General features: G+C 43.8%; 1 protein-coding gene across 4 annotated transcripts in view; it reads left to right on the top strand.

Annotated features, from left to right (window-relative positions):
• Positions 1-8691: 8691 nt before the first annotated feature.
• The window catches only part of WAC (WW domain containing adaptor with coiled-coil), an 86257-nt gene continuing 77185 nt past the window's right edge, over positions 8692-17763 (top strand). For 3 of the 4 annotated variants that reach the window (XM_082647754.1, XM_082647753.1, XM_082647752.1), the window contains exons 1-3: positions 9174-9275; positions 9525-9561; positions 11100-11295. In XM_082647754.1, coding sequence (XP_082503880.1) covers positions 9235-9275; positions 9525-9561; positions 11100-11295 — 274 coding nt within the window. In that variant the 5' untranslated portion in view covers positions 9174-9234. Of the gene's footprint in view, positions 8728-9173; positions 9276-9524; positions 9562-11099; positions 11296-17763 lie in introns of those variants that run through there. The other variant, XM_082647755.1, reaches the window with a different exon arrangement.

Genomic DNA, 17763 nt, shown 5'->3' with positions numbered 1-17763 from the left:
TTGTCAACACCGGTTTGATTTTTAATTACAGTCATTCTAGTGGGTGTGATGTGGTATCTCATTGTGGTTTTTTTTTAAATTAATTATTTATTTAGGGCTGTGTTGGGTCTTCGTTTCTGTGCGAGGGCTTTCTCTAGTTGTGGCAAGTGGGGGCCACTCTTCATCGCGGTGCGCGGGCCTCTCACTATCGCGGCCTCTCTTGTTGCGGAGCACAGGCTCCAGACGTGCAGGCTCAGTAGTTGTGGCTCATGGGCCTAGTTGCTCCGCGGCATGTGGGATCTTCCCAGACCAGGGCTTGAACCCGTGTCCCCTGCATTAGCAGGCAGATTCTCAACCACTGTGCCACCAGGGAAGGCCTCATTGTGGTTTTGATTTGTATTAATATTTCCTTAATGGCACGATATTGAGCATCTTTTCATGTACTGTTGGCCATTAAAATATCTTCCTTGGAGAAATGTCTATTGAAGTGCTTTGACCATTTTAAAGTTGGGTTGTTTTTTATTGATGAATTTATGAGAGTTATTTATATATTTAGGATAACAGACTCTCATCACGTGTATGACTTGCAAATATTTCTCCCACTCAGTGGGCTTTTTCTTGATAGTGTCATTTGATGCACAGAAGTTTTAAATTTTGATGAAATCCATTTATCTACTTTTCATTTTGTTATTCGTGCTTCTGATGTCATATCTAAGAATAACATTGCCAAATCCAAAGTCATGTAGATTTACCCCCAATATATTAAGACTTGTATAGTTGCCCTCTTACATTTTGAGTTAGTGTTTTTATATGGTGTGCGGTAAGGGTTCAAACGAATTAATTTGCATGTGGATATACAATTTTCTTAGCAGCATTTACTGAAAATACTAGTCTTCCACCAGTGATGTTTTGATATCTTTGTCAAATATCAATTTAACATACATGTATTGGTTTAGTTCTGGGCTCTCAATTCTATTATACTGACTTATCAATCTAACCTTCCGCCAATACCACACTATGCTGATGACTGTAGCTTTGTAGTAAGCTTTGAAATCAGAAAGTATGAGTCCTCCAACTTTCTTCTTTTTGAAGATTGTTTTGGGGTCCCTTGTAACTCTATACAAATTTTAGGATCAACTTGTCAATTTCTGCAAAAAAACATAGTTGGAATTTTGATAGGGACTGCAATGAATCTATAGATCAGTTTGCCATCCAAACAATATTAAGTCTTCCAAAATATGAACAGGGAATGTCTTTCCATTAATTAGCTCTTTAGTATTTTGTAAATAGTTTTCAATGTTATGTAGCTTTCAATGTAGTTTATGTCTCATTTAAACTTATTTCATAGTATTTTATTCGATGCTATTGTAAATGGAATTGTGTTCTTATTTTTTGGAATGTTCATTGCAAGTGTATAGAAAGAAAACTGGTTTTTGTTGATCCTGTACCTTGTGACTTTGCTAAATTTATTAGCACTAATAATTTTGTGGATTCCAGTCGGTCATGGTATGTAATCATTTAAACATGCTGCTGGGTTACTTTTGTTGAGGATTTTTGTATTTATATTTATTAGGGACACTTTGTATCTATATTCTTTAGGGACTATGTTGGTAGTTTTATTTTCTTGTGATGTCTTCATCTGGCTTTGTTATCAGGGTAATGCTGGCCTAGAGGAAGAGGTTCTCTCTTCCTCTATTTTTTGTAAGAGTTTGAGGACTGGTGGTGTTTTTTCAAATGTTTGATAGAAGTCACCAGTGAAGCCGTATGATTCTGGGCTTTTCTTTCTTGGAAGTTTTTTGATTACTCAATCAATATTCTTACTTGTGACGTTAAGTCTGTTCTATTTCTTCTTGAGTCAGTTTTGGTACTTTGTTTCTGGGAATCTGTACACTTCATCTAGGTCATCAAATTGGTTGGCATACAAATGTTAATAGTATTTTCTTGTAATTCTTTTTATTTCTATATGGTTGGTAATAATATCCCCATTTTCCCCTAATTTTAGTAATTTGGATCTTTTTTTCTTGGTCATTCTATTTAAAGGTTTGTTAATTTTACTGATCTTTTCAAAGAACCAACTTCTGGTTTCATTGCTTGTACTATTTTCTATTGTCTATATAATTTCTCTCTCCTCTAACCTTCATTGTTTCCTTCCTTCTGCTATCACTGGATTTACTTTTCTCTTCTTGTTCTAGTTCCTTAAAGTGGAAGGCTGGAAAGCATATGTGAAGGAAATGGCCTTAGAGATGAGGCTTAACTCCTGTTTTGAAACAGTGTCCTTTGGACAATGCAGTAGCATCCTAACTAGTTTCTCTGCATACTTCCTTGTCATAAAGACTATTCTCAACACAGTAGCCAGTGTCACTTCTCTGCTCAACTCCCCAATGGCTTCTCATCTGTCTCAGAATAAAAGCCAGCCTTCTTATAATGGCTTTTTGATCCTTCATCACCTACTCCCCCATCCCTTCCTTTAAACTATTTGACCTCATTTCCTCATACTTTCCCCCTCCGTCAATACGTTTTACCTACACAACCTTCCTTATTTCTCTTGAACACGCCAGACACACTCCTGCCTCAGGACATTTGCTCACACCGTTCCCTTTTCCAGGAACACTCCTCTCTCTCATCACCTTTAAGTCTTTGCTTAAATGTCACCTCAATGACCACTCTGTTTAAAATATTATTCCTAATCTAGTTCTCCCTATCATTCTCCACTCTTCTCCATAGCACTTACTATTATCCAAATTACCATATCAGTTATTTATGTTTGTTTTTTCCCACTCGAATATAAGCCCCAGGAGAGTAGAGATTTTTGTCTGTATTGTTCATTGATGTATTCCCAGCACTAGTGGGTTCTCAGTAAATTGTTGAGTAAGTAGAAGGAAGGATAAGATGCGTGTAGGTAAATTTGGCTATTTTGAGGCAGGAAGAAATTTCCATTTGGGGGCTTTGGTTTAGGAGGAAGGAGGTGCTATCTTCTGAAAGTGAAGGGGAGGCAGCACAGTGAGAGGAGAGTGGAAGTTAGAGGAACTTTTTGGAGTAGATGAGGGGGTTGAAGAGAGAAATGTCTAAGACTGCCTGGCTGTACTGAGGGTCCGTCTATTTGGTGATCATGAGACTTTAGAGGAATCAGTCTATTCAGAAGTTCACTCAACAGCCTTCAGCAGCATGCAACTGCTTTCAGGTACTGAGAAAGTGAACAGTTGGGTTAATCGAGGCTGAAGTTTTCCCAGAGGCAAAGGGTGTAGGTATAGTTCTCAATCTTGGCTGCACTTTGTTATCTATCACTGGGAGAAACTTTAAAAAACCGGCAAGTTGTAAATCCAGAACTTAGCTCAACTGTGAATACATGAGTCAACAAGGATCCTGGGGGTGTGTGGGGAGGGTGGGAATCCCAGGACCTGCTGATTCCATTATTTACACTATTACCCCAGCTTAGAAGGATATACCATATACTGATATGATGCTGTCCTGGAAGTTTTTACTCCCCTTTTCTAAATCATAATTTTTGTTGCGTTTTTGCTAATTTTCAACATAGTTGAATGAAAGCCTCACATCACAAACCTGAGAACACAAAGGGTCTCCTCTAAGTTATGTACTGCACTTAGTTAAAACATAAACTCCATAGGAGCAGAGACCAAGTGAATTTGCTTAATACTATGTTCCCAAGACGTGATACACAGAAACTCAGTAACGCTTTTTTTTGAATGAATGAATGATATCCACCAGCAGTGGAGTTATGTATGTGCCACGTGCTGCTAAATTATTTACGGAAGTTCATTAACTTTTTACAAACAGCCCTATACCCTATCAAGTCAATTTTAGGGATAAGGAAGCATAACCTCTGGGACTCTGGCAATTTGCCCAAGGTTACACTGCTCGTCCGTCAATAATGTAGCCAGAGCTCCACATTATGTCACTCTGATTCCAAAACCCATGCTCTTAAACACTAAACTGTGCCAAGTTGAGAGAAGGGCAAGGACAGAGAAAAAAGATAGAAAGGAAAAGTGCTTGGTAAAAATTTCAGAGGATGTATCCTTATTTTGTGACCCTTTAAAAATTTGAGCAAACCTTTTAAAGTCTCTTTTACAACTAGAGGCCTGATGACGTGACTTTCTGATTCTTCCTCCACCAATAGGGCCACACTAACGTCAGGGTCACCCATGGCCTTTTGGCTGATAGATCTCCCCCATAATGGTTGATATGTGTTCATTTATTGGCTGAAATATGGATCTCTGCTCATTCACAAACTTGAGATCTCTCATTCACAAATTTGAGATCTCTCATTCAACAGAAACGCAAGTGGTCTGCATAAGATTTGCTACATATGCAAATTCATATAAATTTTCAAATGTTACCTTTTACAATATTTTATGAGTATTAGGAATAATCCAGCTTTACTCCCATTTAATTTGTGACAGCAGGACTCAATTTATAATTCTGTTCTTTAAGAAAGCAAGCAGAAATAAACCCATGTTATCTTTTTCTTCGTGAGAATTATAATATTTTGCTGTTTTCTTTGTATATATTTTTGTAGGTAAATATTCTTTCACTCACCAAATATTTATCTGATTATGTCACACAGAACCTTCATTCTAGTGGGAGACAACCAATAAACAAAATACACAACATATTACGTGGCAAGAGGCACAGGAAAAACAGAGCAAGGTAAGGGAGAGAGATGGTGGTGGGGTGCTGCTTACATAGTTCTCAGAGTTCAGCCCTTTCTGATGAGAGATTTGAGCAGAGACCTGAAGAAGTGACAGTGTGAGCAAGTGGGTACCAAGGAGAAGAGCATTCAGGCAGGAGGATACTAGTGCAGAGGCCCTGAGACAGACATGCTCGGTATAGTGGAGGAAAGTGGAGGATGGAGTGGTGGGAAAAGACTGAGCACGCAGAAATGTCATACTGGATGTGAAACCAGAGGTAATGCGGGCGGGAGCAGTTTACGCAGGGCCCTGCAGACCACGGTAAGAATGGAAGACCACGGCTTTTGTTCTGAGTGAGATGGGAAGCCATCAGTGGGCTTTAAGATAGGAATGTTGTTGACTTTCAAAGGGATCACACTGACAGCTGCCGTGAGTGAGTAGATGACGTGGAAGCAAGTGTAGAAGTGGGAGACCAGCCCGGTGGCCTTTGCTATTGTCCAGGTGTAAGAAGACGGCGGCTTGGATCAGAGTGGCTGTGATGGAGGTGGTGAGCTGAGATCAGATTCTGGGTATATTTTTAAGATAGCGCTGGTGGGATTTGCTGATGGAGTGGATGTGAGGTGTGGAAGAATCAAGGATGACTCCAAAGTTTTTAGTCTGGAAGAATGGAGTTGCCATTTCATGAAATAGGGAACACTAAATCACAGTTCTTTGGTGGGGTGGGAGGGGGGTTAACAGTCTGGTTTAGACTATATTAAGTCTACCACACCTATCAGACATTCAAGCAGTGCTGTAAAGTAGGCAGTTAAGTGCGAGTCTAGTGTTTAGGGGAAAGGCGTGGGCTGGAGATTCAAACGTGGGTTTCATTTGGCCAGAGATCTGGATGGGGCTGCTGAGGGAGAAAGAACAGAGAGGAGAAGCAGTCCAAGTTGTGAGATCTGAACCCTGGGCTACTCCAGCATTTAGAGGCTGGAAAAAGAGGGCAACCAGCAAGGGGACTAAGTAACAGTCATTTAGGAAGCAAGAGAGAAATACAGAATGGAATTCTGGCAGGCAAGCAAAGGGGCTTCAGGAGGAAGAGAGTAAGTCATCAGCTGTGTCAAATGCTGCTGACAGGTGGAGTGACATGAAGACTGAGAAACGAAAGTGGGATTTGAGAGGGTGGAGGCTCCCAGGATCCGGAGCCTTAGTTTCAGTGGAGTCTGGGGGTCAAGTCTGACTTGTGGGTTCGAGAGAGAGTAGCAGATGCGCAAATGAAGTCCTTCTGTATAGGAGACCACGTCAGAGCAATGGGGTAGTATTTGCAGGGAGATATGATCAAGATTTTAGCTATTAAAATCTTTACAAGTTGACAAAAACAATCAAGTTGAGCGGGGAAAATCTGCTAAGGAAAGAGGACAATTCCAAGAGTAAAATGGAACTCAATGCAAAAGTGGCAGTTTGGGTCTTGGACAGGAATTTGGACCATCCATCCAGTTATGGAGGCTAGCAGTGTATTCAGATGGAGGAAGGCTGGTAGATGCAAGGTGGGCGTGGGCCAAAGCTGTTACAGATTTCTGATTCCATCTATCATCTCAAGAAGCAACACAGCAAGGACTGGGGATGTACCGTCAGGTTTAGAAGAGGTGAAACAGCTGTTGAAGAGGGCAGGGTAGACAGATCAGGGAAGTTAGTGGGAGGGGGGTGAGGAACCCAGGGAGCTCTTTTCAGAGTTAGTAAGGTGTTATGTTTTCCTCACGCATGCAGGGAATTGAGCAGGGCTGTGGGTTAGATATGTAAAGTGGAGGGAGAAGGCAAGGATGGAAGGTATTTCCAAAGGACGACTCACAACAACAGATAATGGAATCTAAAGTAGGCGACGAGATGAGATTTTTAAAAATGCGGGTAACATTTGGACGTGTCCTTTAGTAACAGTCGATTCTCATTATCTGAGAGAGCTGTGTTCTATAAAGTCACCGGGAACGCTAAACTTCTCCTGGAGGAGCAAAGGGTTAGGTTCCTAAGATCCTGCGGTCGCATTTCGTCAACTGACCGGTACCTAACTTTGTTTATGTGAGTTCCTGTTTAGACATCTTATTTAATGTACTGTTGATTTACCAGCACTGACCTCATCACGGCCAAGAGCACTAATGATAACCCTAAACGAACAGGATGCAGGACACACGTTTTCTCCACAAATACTAGATAGCAGCTCAGCACTACGCCTGGGGTGGGGGTGTGGAGGCACTTAAAACACGAAAGCCACCAGTAAAAAGCACAAAAAATTTGCTAAAAACATGACACCGTATGTACTGTGAAAAGCACATCTGTTTACAGCGCAAGAGCTGATGTAACAAGGCTGAGTGTCGTCTCCTTTAACCTCAGTAGTGCCTGTCAGGCAAGTCACATTTTTCATTGTGCACGTCCACGAACCCTTGGATACTGATTCGGGGATTACAAATACATTGCAGTGAGCAGGTGAATTCACAGACATGGAATGTGCGAATAACGAGAACCGACTGTACACTGCCTAGAGCTGTTTGCTGCGTGTCTCAGCCCGGTTTGCTGCTTTTGATCAAACGGTATATAACAAGTTCAGCAGACGTCTAATCATCAAACAAGAAATTAGTAATAAATTTTGCTGCCAGCTTTCAAAAAGTTTCTGCATGAGATTTATGTATTACTTTCTGTACTCTTCCAATCTGACGTCTTTCGTCTTCAGAGCAGTTGTCACAAAAGTGTTTAGAAACCACACTTAAAAGACTCCGGTTTTTCTTTTCTTTTTTTCCTCATTTCAGTCACTGGCAGTTTTGTTCTTAGTTACTGACACATTCGGTGGGCCTTAAGTGGACTTTACTAGTCCTCCCAAACAGCAATAATCTTGGCTTTTGACAGGTAGATGTGACAAATAAGGCTACGTAATTATTTTTTTTTTCTTTTCCCATCAGCTGTGATTTCTGGGCCTTCTTCCCCGCATCATTCCACCTCTTCATTAGGTCAGCCATAATTAACTGGTTGGATACCAATTAAATCAGTTCTTCGGAAGGACCTTGTTTCTTCTGATTTGTTTCCTACCTCACCTCTTTCTTCCATGTAATCTGTTGTATGTTTAGTGTATGTTTATTACACTTCATTCAGTGTTGCCTTACAAGATGTTTAGAACAGAAGGAGAAATAAAACCACCTGGATACCACCGCCGTCCAGGAAAACCTAGCTGGGGTGACAGAGTTGATTTTCTCCCTCCCAACGTGCCAACGCCGCTACTGTGCCTGGAGCGCGCTAACAAATTCCCTTGACAGCAATTTCCTTAGCACTCCCCAGGCCTCCATTCACATGCAGAACCTCCAAACGACCGCACGTGAGCAAAGAGGAACCAGAAGAGAGAAAAATGGGAAACGAAGAAAGGAGACGGAGGGGAGGGCGCGACTAGGGGTGGAAAACAGTAAACAACACTTTTTCCAAGGTCCCCCCTCCCCCACGCGTGCAGGCGCATCGCGCGTTTCCAATCAGCGGCCCAGGTGGCGCTCGCTCTTCCCCCACGGACCCCCCCCCACCCGGGGGGCGCAGGCCCACGGGCTCCGGGCGCTCCGCGCAGTGACCCGGAACGCACGCCGCCCTCGCCCCGCGCTTCCGGCGGTGACTTACTTCTAAGACGCCGACGGCCCAGGGGCGCGCCCTGCCCACCCCAGGCCGCCGCGCGGGCCTCCGGGGCAGCTCGCGTCCCCGCGCGCGGAGCGGGCGCCTGGGCCAGCGTCCGCCCGCCGCCCAACCAGGGGCTTCCCGGTCGGAGCCCGCAGGGGCGGGGGCGGCGGCCCGCGCGCTCCTGCGGGACGCCTCCCCGCCCCGCGCCGCCGGGCGCACGCGCAGCAGCGCAGCCGCCCTTAAGTCCGCGATGGCTCCTCGCGCGCCCCACCGGCCTCCTCCCGAAGGCGCCGCCCGCCCCGCGCGCCCCGGGGCCCCCGGGACCAGCCTCGGGCGGCTCCCCGAGCCGGACTACCCCTAAAGTGGAAGGGCGGCGGCCGGACGCGCGTGTGCGAGCCCGCAGCGGCGACCGGAAAGAGCGGACGGGTCGCGAGGAGGCGAGCCAGGCCGCGGAGGAAGAGGAGGGCCGCGGCGAGCCGAGGTTTGCCGAAGGCGGCGTTCCGGAGCGCGCGAGGGTGGGAGAGGAGGAGCGCGGCGGAAAGTGCCGAGGGTTTCCGAAGGCCGCAGCGGCCGAGTTGCCCGGATGTAGTTGGTGGAGCGGCAGCGGCGGCACCAGCGGCGGCGGCGGCAGGAGGAGGAGGCGGCGGCGGAGGAGGAGGACCCGGCGGCGGGGGGAGGAGGGGTAGCGGCGGCGGAGCGGGAGGAGGCAAAGGCGGAGGAGGCAGTCGCTGCGCGCGGGGCCGAGCCGGACGCATCTTGGTGCCCCCTCCCCCGGTTCGCCGCTGCCCGGCCTGAGCCGATCCGAGCTGAGCGTGAGCGTGGTGCGGACGGAGGGGATGGCCCGGGAGCGCCGGCGCCAGTGACGGGGAGGTGCTGAGCGTCGCCGAGGGCGCGCCGGGCCCTGCGCCGCCCGCCGCCTGCGCGCCCGCCCGCCGCCCGGTCCGCGGCCGCTCCCCGTCCCCGACACACGCTCACAGGCCGGGCATTGATGGTAATGTATGCGAGGAAACAGCAGAGACTCAGTGATGGGTAAATCGTTTTTTCGTTTTGGGGCAGCGGGGCGGGCGGCGGGGGGGCGGCTGCTCCTTATCTGGGCCGGCCTCGCCGCCATTTTTGTTGTTAACCCTGATCCGGAGCAGCCGGGAGGGGGAGCGGCCGCGCGGGCGGCGGGCGGCGGCGGGCGCGAGTGTGCGTGTGCGCGCGGGCGGGCTCCGGGGGCTCCGCGGGGGGGGGCGCCGGGGCCCCCGGCCTCAGGCCGCTTCTCTTCCTGTTTTCCAGCTGTCACGACCGGCGGGGGGACGCGCAGCCTTACCAGGTACCCGCGGGCCGGGCGCGGGCCGGAGGGGCCGGCGGGGCCGGCGGGGCGGCGGGGCCGGCGGGGAGGGAGGAGCCGCTACTCGAGCGCAGGCTTCGCGAGCCGCTGCAGGCCCTTCGGGGCCACGGCTCCGCGGCGCCCGCAGCCTGCGCTCGGCCCCCGCGGCGCTCGCCGTCGAGGTGTGGGCGCTCATCTTGACAGGTGACTGGAGGAAGCGCAGCTCCGCGTGGCGAGCGGAGCCCATCTCGGCCGGGCGGGGCCGGACTCGGGCCTCTGGGCGGGAGGGACTCGGTGGGGCGAGGCGCGGGGGCCTCTGGAGCCACGCTCCTTTGTAGCGGGGCGACGAGAAGTTGCCGGAAAGGTGTCCAGAGTAGACGCGAGGCTGGGGCGAGGCTGCCGACGGGTTTGCGACTCCTGGGCGCGCGGTGGAGCGCTCTCCCTTCGCAGTTTGTTTTCGGGGCGGCTAAGTGCATTGCTAGTGGAAGATGGCGCTTTTGTTCCTGCCGGAGTTGAGGTCTTTGGGTGCTGGGGCAGCCGCTCTAAGTAAGGAAGGTGCTTCTAGTGTGTGCCTGCGGCGGCTGCACGTAAACCTGTAATTTAAAAAAAAAAAAAAAAAAGTCCTGGTAGAAGTGGCCCCTGGTTCCGGCGGTGGGGCGGGTCTCAGACATGGTTGGCAGCGCTCAGATGACACTAGAAGGAAATACTTTCTGCGTCTGATCCCTTACCGGGTAGGAGAGCAGGTTTCTAAGCTGACGGTAGTGTTACTGGCCAGCATGATTTGTTAAAAGCCCAAGTTAAAAACCCTAGGCCCCCTGATGTGCAAAACAGTGTTCATTAGTTTGCATAAGTCAGAGGTCAAACCCTGTTGAGCCGGGCCCTCCAAAGCATAATTGATGATGCGGTTTGAAAGACTGCCATGTCGTGGTTGTCTCAGATACGTTATTGCGAGGGAGTTCCATTAAGTTCCGCCGTGATAGGTCAGAAGTATCAGCCAGCGTTTCTTTCTGCCTCTTAAAATTATTTCCCGCACCTGCAAGAGCAGTGAAGTCAGGTCCCAAATGCTTTACATGGGTGAGTCCAAGCATTGGAGAAAGTGACGCTTTTGTGTTGTTGGATTGCAGAAACCTGTGCATGCTTGCTTATATCTTGTGTCTAGCGTAGCAGTTGCAGAGCAAAAACGGGATGACGGTAGTACTCTCCTTTAGATTAAACTTTCTAATTCCCAGAAAAATTTATTGAGGAGTTAATTTACCAAAGTGTCTGATTTCTTGTATTTACAAGATAATTAGTGGAGTGGATCTTTTTTTTTTTTGAATGTGGTATTTTGATTTGTATGAGGAGCCTTACAGTAACTCTTAGTCATTTAGGTCTTGTTTGAATAACTTAAAGACAGACTTGGAAAAGGAAATTTTAATTTTCTTGATACAAATTCATAAAACTGAATGAAGTTAATATGCCAAGTTTTACAGTAGAACTAACCCAGAAAGTTGAGTTCAATGTTTTAATTCTCTTATTTTGGGGGGGGTGATGTTTTACAGGCACTTAAGTATTCATCGAAGAGTCACCCCAGTAGCGGTGATCACAGACATGAAAAAATGCGAGACGCCGCAGATCCTTCACCACCAAATAAAATGTTGCGGAGATCTGATAGTCCTGAAAACAAATATAGTGACAGCACAGGTCACAGTAAGGCCAAAAATGTGCATATTCACAGAGTTAGAGAGAGGGATGGTGGTGAGTAGCTTTTTGGTTGAAACTTTCACATGTTGGTTTTTCATGATAATTCTGTATAAAACAAAAGGTGTCAGTCATGTTTCCAGCTTGCAGACGTTACTGTATGGTTATGTCATCAGAATATTTTATTTTTATTTATGTGATTCCCAAACAAGTGATGTAGAGATAACAGATGCTGACCTGAGGATGCAAAACTGGACTCCAGTAGCTGATAGAGAATGCATTTATGAATGTAGCCTACCAGTACTTTATTAATGGTGAGGGAAAAATGCAGGACGTTTTTCCAAGAAAGGAACTTTCACCTCTTCAAGTAAAGATTTCAGTTTATTTGGCTTGGTTTATTTTGAGATCCTTGTTTCTGCTTGAATTTTTTTTTTTTTAAGGAGTTCAGCCGTGTCTCCTAATGGTGAAGTGCGAATTTAAAAATTTAGTAGGTATTTTGAGACAGTTCACAGGTTAAAAAAATCATTTGTGATTCAGAAAATTTTTCTTAACTTTTTGCTGTGAACATTTAAATGAGATTTTTCCTGTTCCCTAGGATCTTATTAATGTAACTCGTATATTTCTTCACATATTCACCTTGTTAAAAGCCTCAGTGGTATAAGGGTAACTTCAGCTGTTCCTTTGCCTCAAGTTCTTTGTGGTAGGTGGAAGGCCAAGAAAAAAAGTTAAACTCTTAACTGTTTCAGACTTAATGTGGCCAAAATTTACCAAAATAATCAGATTTCATGTCTAAAGAATGCATTGAGGGATAAACCAATTTCCCTGAGGCAATTAATCTCTATTTTTCCCTGTTATAAGATCTTAAATTGCTTAATAGATAACGTGTTCGAAATAAATATACCCTATTGATTGTGTCTTTATAAACTTCTAAGGAAACTCGGTAGTCTCACATGGCTTTCTGTCTGATTTTCAACTAGCTTCTCAATATTTTGCTTTTACTTCAAAAAAAAAAAAAAAAATCCTGCATCTTCTGGTTCTCTTTTTTGCCTCCTAGGGTAGAAGTCAGCTATACTCAGTATGATGAGATATTGAGAAACATCGGTCTCCTCTGTATATAATTACTGGGTTGAGGAAATTAATAATGATCAGAAGATTGCATTGAGATGGAACATTTGGATGGTTATTGAATGGGAGGGGAATATAGTTCTCCATTAAATATAGTATAGTTTTGTGCTACTTACACAGATAATCTGTATATTTGTTTGTAAGTAACAGCAGATGGGTTTGGTTATTTAGCGTTACAAGTTCTTGGACAGAATTACTTAAACTATTAACGTTTTTAATTTTGTAGGTAAGTTTTCATAGTGTATGTGTAGTCAAGATGATTCTATTACCAACCACTCTTCTGTAGTGGATTTCATTTCAAATGTTAGCTCTTAGAAGGCAGTATTGTTTGCACTGTATTTTGCTTTATCTTTAAAATTTTGGTGACTGTGACTAAATAGGATGTGGCACCTCATCTCCTTATGGATAAGTATCCCAGGTTCTCTTTTAGTGATTCTGATCTGGTTAATCTATCATGGATCCCCAAATCCAGGAAGGAGGTCATTTTAAGTACTCTAGGAAACTTCTGTAAATGCTTTCATACATTTACAGTGAATCACGCCTGGTAAATTCTTTTACAGGTGAAATAATCCCAAGAACATTTTGTTGCTCATTCATTCAGCAAACATTGGGCATCTGCTATGTGTCAGCAGTTGTGTGGTATTCCTGGAAGTAATGCTAAGATGTGATCCTGGCCTTGAAGCTATTCTTAAAGGCGCTGACTCTGGAGAGTCACCACCACTCTGGTGGTGGTCGAGCTGCTTGCTTTTTCTGTACTTTTTCTTTCTTCATTTTGATTTTAGTTTTCCTTTCTATGTGTAGTCCAGATATTTCTTGTTTGCTTTTAGTTTCCTTTTTATTTGCATCTGCTTGCTGATGGTTCTTTAGCTCCATTTGTAAAGAAACTTATTTTTCTGATCTAGTCCCTTGCTCAGTTAAAACCCCACTTTCTGATTTGCTTTTTTAGCTGTTTGCTTTTCTTTCTCTGGAGCCTTTTAACTAATACTAACTTCATCCCTGACTGTATCGTCTCTCATATACCTGGCTACCATATTACTTTACACTAGGTAGGAATAATAATGAATACCATAAAATCAAATCTACATTCTTGAGCTCAGAGTGCATCTTTGATGTTAATTCTGTGTTTTAAAGATGTGAAGTGGTGATTCTTCCCTCAGTTAATACTGATATATTTAGTCATTATACTTTGACTCCAGGTGTTTTTTTGTTTTTTCCTTGCTAATGAGAGTTTGAAACAGATTTAAAGGGAATATGTAACTTTATTACAGGCATTTTTATTCCCTGAGATTTTTATCTTTAAATAAATATGAATTCAGGGCTTCCCTGGTGGCGCAGTGGTTAAGAGTCCGCCTGCCGATGCAGGGGACGCGGGTTCGTGCCCCGGTCCAGGAGGATCTCACGTGCCGCGGAGCGGCTGGGCCGTGAGCCATGGCCACTGAGCCTGCGCGTCCGGAGCCTGTGCTCCGCAGTGGGAGAGGCCACAACAGTGAGAGGCCCCCGTATCGCAAAAAAAAACAAAGAAAAAATATATATATACATATTTTAGATAAATGTCCACATAACAGTCAAAACCATTATCCAAAGTGAAGTGCAAGTGAGTTGGATTATCTGTGCACTCAGCATTTGTAAGTAACAATTTAATGTAAGAACAGGTTACTGTATTTATTGAACTAATTTCAAATTGATATTTATTTTAGGATTTAAAAAAAATCTCATAATTTTAATAAGTACCTAATTTAAGGATGTGTGTACACCCCCCCCCCCCCCCCCCCCCCCGCCAAATGGGGCTTTACTGGCATCTGTCCACATCACAGCATATTTTTTTTCAGTAATTCACTAGATTTCTTCCATGGCACCTTGGATTTCCTTGAAAAGTGCCAATTCAAAGTAATATATAAAATGACTTTAAGGTATATCGTAAGTCAGAAAGCAGGGATTGAGGAGGATCGTCACTCGCAGAAATCTGCAGCTAAAAAGGATTTATTCCAGCTCTGTATGTGCAGTTAAAAGAATTGGAGGTTTTTATCCTGTAGGATTTATGAAAGGGAATGTAGATTATCTGTCGTAATTAAGGGAAATTATGTGACATTACAGCTTACCTAGAAGGTTGTTTAACTTGGTGGAATAAGTTATTTTTATATATTTCCTGATCTGTCTGCAAAATATCTTTTGTTTAAAAATAACCAAAAACAAGAATCTTAAGGTACACTGGATTTGGTTTTGCAGCGTAGACATGTTTTTAAAGGTGCAGCTTGCATCCCCCCACTTCAGAAGTACGACAGCACAGTACTGGTTGAACTTGTACTTCTGTGGAATTGTAAAACTCTTTCCATTTCGTTAAAGTATGTTTTTCTTTAACGAAACTAGTCCTGAGGATAATGTTACCAAGTAACTTTAAGAATGTTGATAGTACAAATGAGTTGAGGAACGAGGGATGTCTTTACAAGGGTTCTGTAAAGCTGTCCCACAGAACTTCAGCCTCTTGGGGGTTGTCCCATTTTTCTCATCATCCTTCTAAGAATTAACTGTCAGAAACATACTTGTTAGAAACATCTTTTGGGGGGAGATAGCTCCATTGGTTAATTGAAAAATATTCTGTATCGGCTCCCTGATTGGTGGGACTTAACAGTGATTTTGCATAGCTTTTGAGTTAGCATTCATATACCTTTGAGTACAAAGGAAAAATTGCCCTTAGTGGTTACATTTCTAAAGATGTTAAAGTTTGTAGCTGCATAATGAAAGCTTTTATTTTTTTGTCATTTAGCTATATCTGGAGAAATTTGGAAATGTATTTAATACAGTTGTCAAATGACAGTTACTGTAACATTTGAAGGAATTGTTCAGTAGGGAGTATTTGGGGATAATTGGTGTTCTTACAGTTTTTAAAGTATGATTTAGTAATGTTTTAGTATTTTCACATTAAATAATAGACTGATAATTGCACAGTATGGTCTTACGGTTATTCATATAACTTTACGTTTGGAATAAAACGAAATATGCTGTGCATCTGTAATGTTAGAAAGTACTATAAAAATGAACAGTCTCATTTGATCCTCATTGACCTTGGAAGGTAGATAGTACACATGGTATCCCTGTATTACAGTTTATAGATGAGGGAATATTTACTTTTATGAAAGGAACCCATAGTGACAGATTAGTCTAGAAATTAGTCCTCTCTACTCTGGTAACTTGTGTACACTGTTGGAGATGAAACATTCAGGCATATTTGAACTTTATTTGGTGGGTGTTTACTATATTACAAATTAGTATAAAGATGACTTGATTTGTACCTTAATGCTCCGGATACATCTTAATGAATTATAGTAGGTGTGCGTGTGTGTGTGTGTGTGTGGTTGTGGTTGTGGTTGTGTGGTGTGTGTGTGTAGTTCTAGACCAGATGATCACGTTAGTGTACTTTTAAAAATAAGTTTTAATGGGAAAGCTTGCCAATTTTACTAGAAAGAAGCCATTTTTCTCAAGTTAAGCCCTCGTATACAGAGGCTTGTTTTCAAAGCAACTTGGAAATTTCATACAGAATCTAAAATTCACTGATACTTGAATTAAGTGTTTTCTTGTCTAGTGAAAATAGATAAGTATTATCTATTTTTATTGGTCCAGTGTATATATAGTAAGGTAATAAACTAGGCAGATAGGTTTGCATTGGGTTTTCATAGGAAATAGGTATTCCATTTCGAGAGGAACAGAATAAGGTTGGTGGATAAACAGTTTTAATTTTTCAACTCTTCAGTATTCCTTAATTTTAGGAAATACTTGCTCTAAAGATTTGTGCGTGTGTTTGAACACATACCATGTCATTTGTCTTGTAGTCATCACATTTTAACCTATTTGTTATTCTTAAAAAGGTGGTTATTATGTATTTATGATACAATGGATTTCAATTTCACAGTCAAAAATATTTTGGAATGGTTTAAGGCAGTCTCAGTTGAACTTTGATCTTTTAAGGCAGTCTCAGTTGAACTGTTTTAGTTGTGCAAGATGTATTTAAAGTTCTTTGTGTAACATACTTAGGATTTCTGGTCCATAATTCACAGAAAATTTATATATTCGAGGTTGTCTTCCTGGTGAGGCTCTGTTTGTCTTATTTTGTTGTGCAGAATGGTTTTGATTTATGTAGGGAACCATTTTGTTGATGCTGGAAAGAGTGGAGCTAGCAGTGAGCTGGGGTATCTTGGTAGAGATTCTGTACCTGGGACCACATCTGTACCTGGACTCTGCTTCTGCGACCCTGTGCTAAGAACTGGAGATACTGTTCGTCAGTCATTTCAAAACCAGTTATTTAGGGCTTGAAAATATATCCTATGAAGACTCTCCTTTTTATGATTTATATGATGCTTCATAATCTCGAAAGCCCTTTTACATTGTTTTTCACCTGGTCCCATAACCCATTGAATTAGGCTGATCAGGATTATTCCTGTTTTACTGATGAACATATAATCTAATTATTTAGCCTACTATTGTTGAAAGTAGAAAGCAAGTCTTTTTGCTACACATAAAACCTTATCTCTACCTTAAAGTTGTATTCCAGCTGTAACCACTTAGTACACATCTTCCTGGACTTACAGTGGGGTTACTTCTCGATAAACCCATCAAAAGTTGAAAATATCGTAAGTTGGAAATGCATTTAATACATGTAACCTACCTTAAATGTGCTCAGAACACTTACACGAGCAAAAGCATTTTGGGTAAAATCATCTAACACAAAGCCTGCTTTACAGTAAAGTGTTGAACGTCGCGTGTAACTTACTGACTGCTGTACTGAGGGTGAAAAGTAGAATGGCTGTAAGTGTAGGGGTGGTTCGCCTTCTGGTCACGTGGTTGACTGGGAGCTCCGATCCTGAGGGCGTATCCTACTGCATATCGCTCGCCTGGGAGAAGAGCAGAATTCAAAATTACAAGTATGGTTCCCACCGCCTGCCTGTTGGCTTCCACATCATTGTAAGGTCAACAAATCCTAAGTCGAACCGTGGTAAGTCTGGGACCGTGTGTACTTAAAGTAAAACTGTTGTCCCCTCCTCCTCTTGCCTGGACTCTGCAGGAGCCTCTTGAATGGTGTCCCACATCTTTTATGCTTCACACAGCACGTAGCCAGAGTAGTCCAGTTAAAATGACAGCTTACATCGCTGTCATGCTCGAGACCCTCCCTTGACTGTGTTACTTACCAAGGCCTGTAATGAGCCCTGTGTAACCTGCTGTCTGGGTACTTCTGTGGCCTATTCCCCTTGTTGGTGCCGCTCTGTCCGCACTGGCCCCGCAGCAGGTTTGTTCATCTTTCTGTATGTCCCCCTGGTGCCGTCTCTCCAGTAGGGTGTCCGCTGAAGTACCACCCTCTCCCAGAGGCCTTACCTGCCGTTGCAGGCACTCAGCCGTCCTGTCATCGCC

Source organism: Grampus griseus, assembly GCF_964374135.1.
Source record: "Grampus griseus genome assembly, chromosome: 2".
NCBI classification, from domain to species: domain Eukaryota; kingdom Metazoa; phylum Chordata; class Mammalia; order Artiodactyla; family Delphinidae; genus Grampus; species Grampus griseus.
This window is presented reverse-complemented; position numbering and strand designations above follow the sequence as displayed.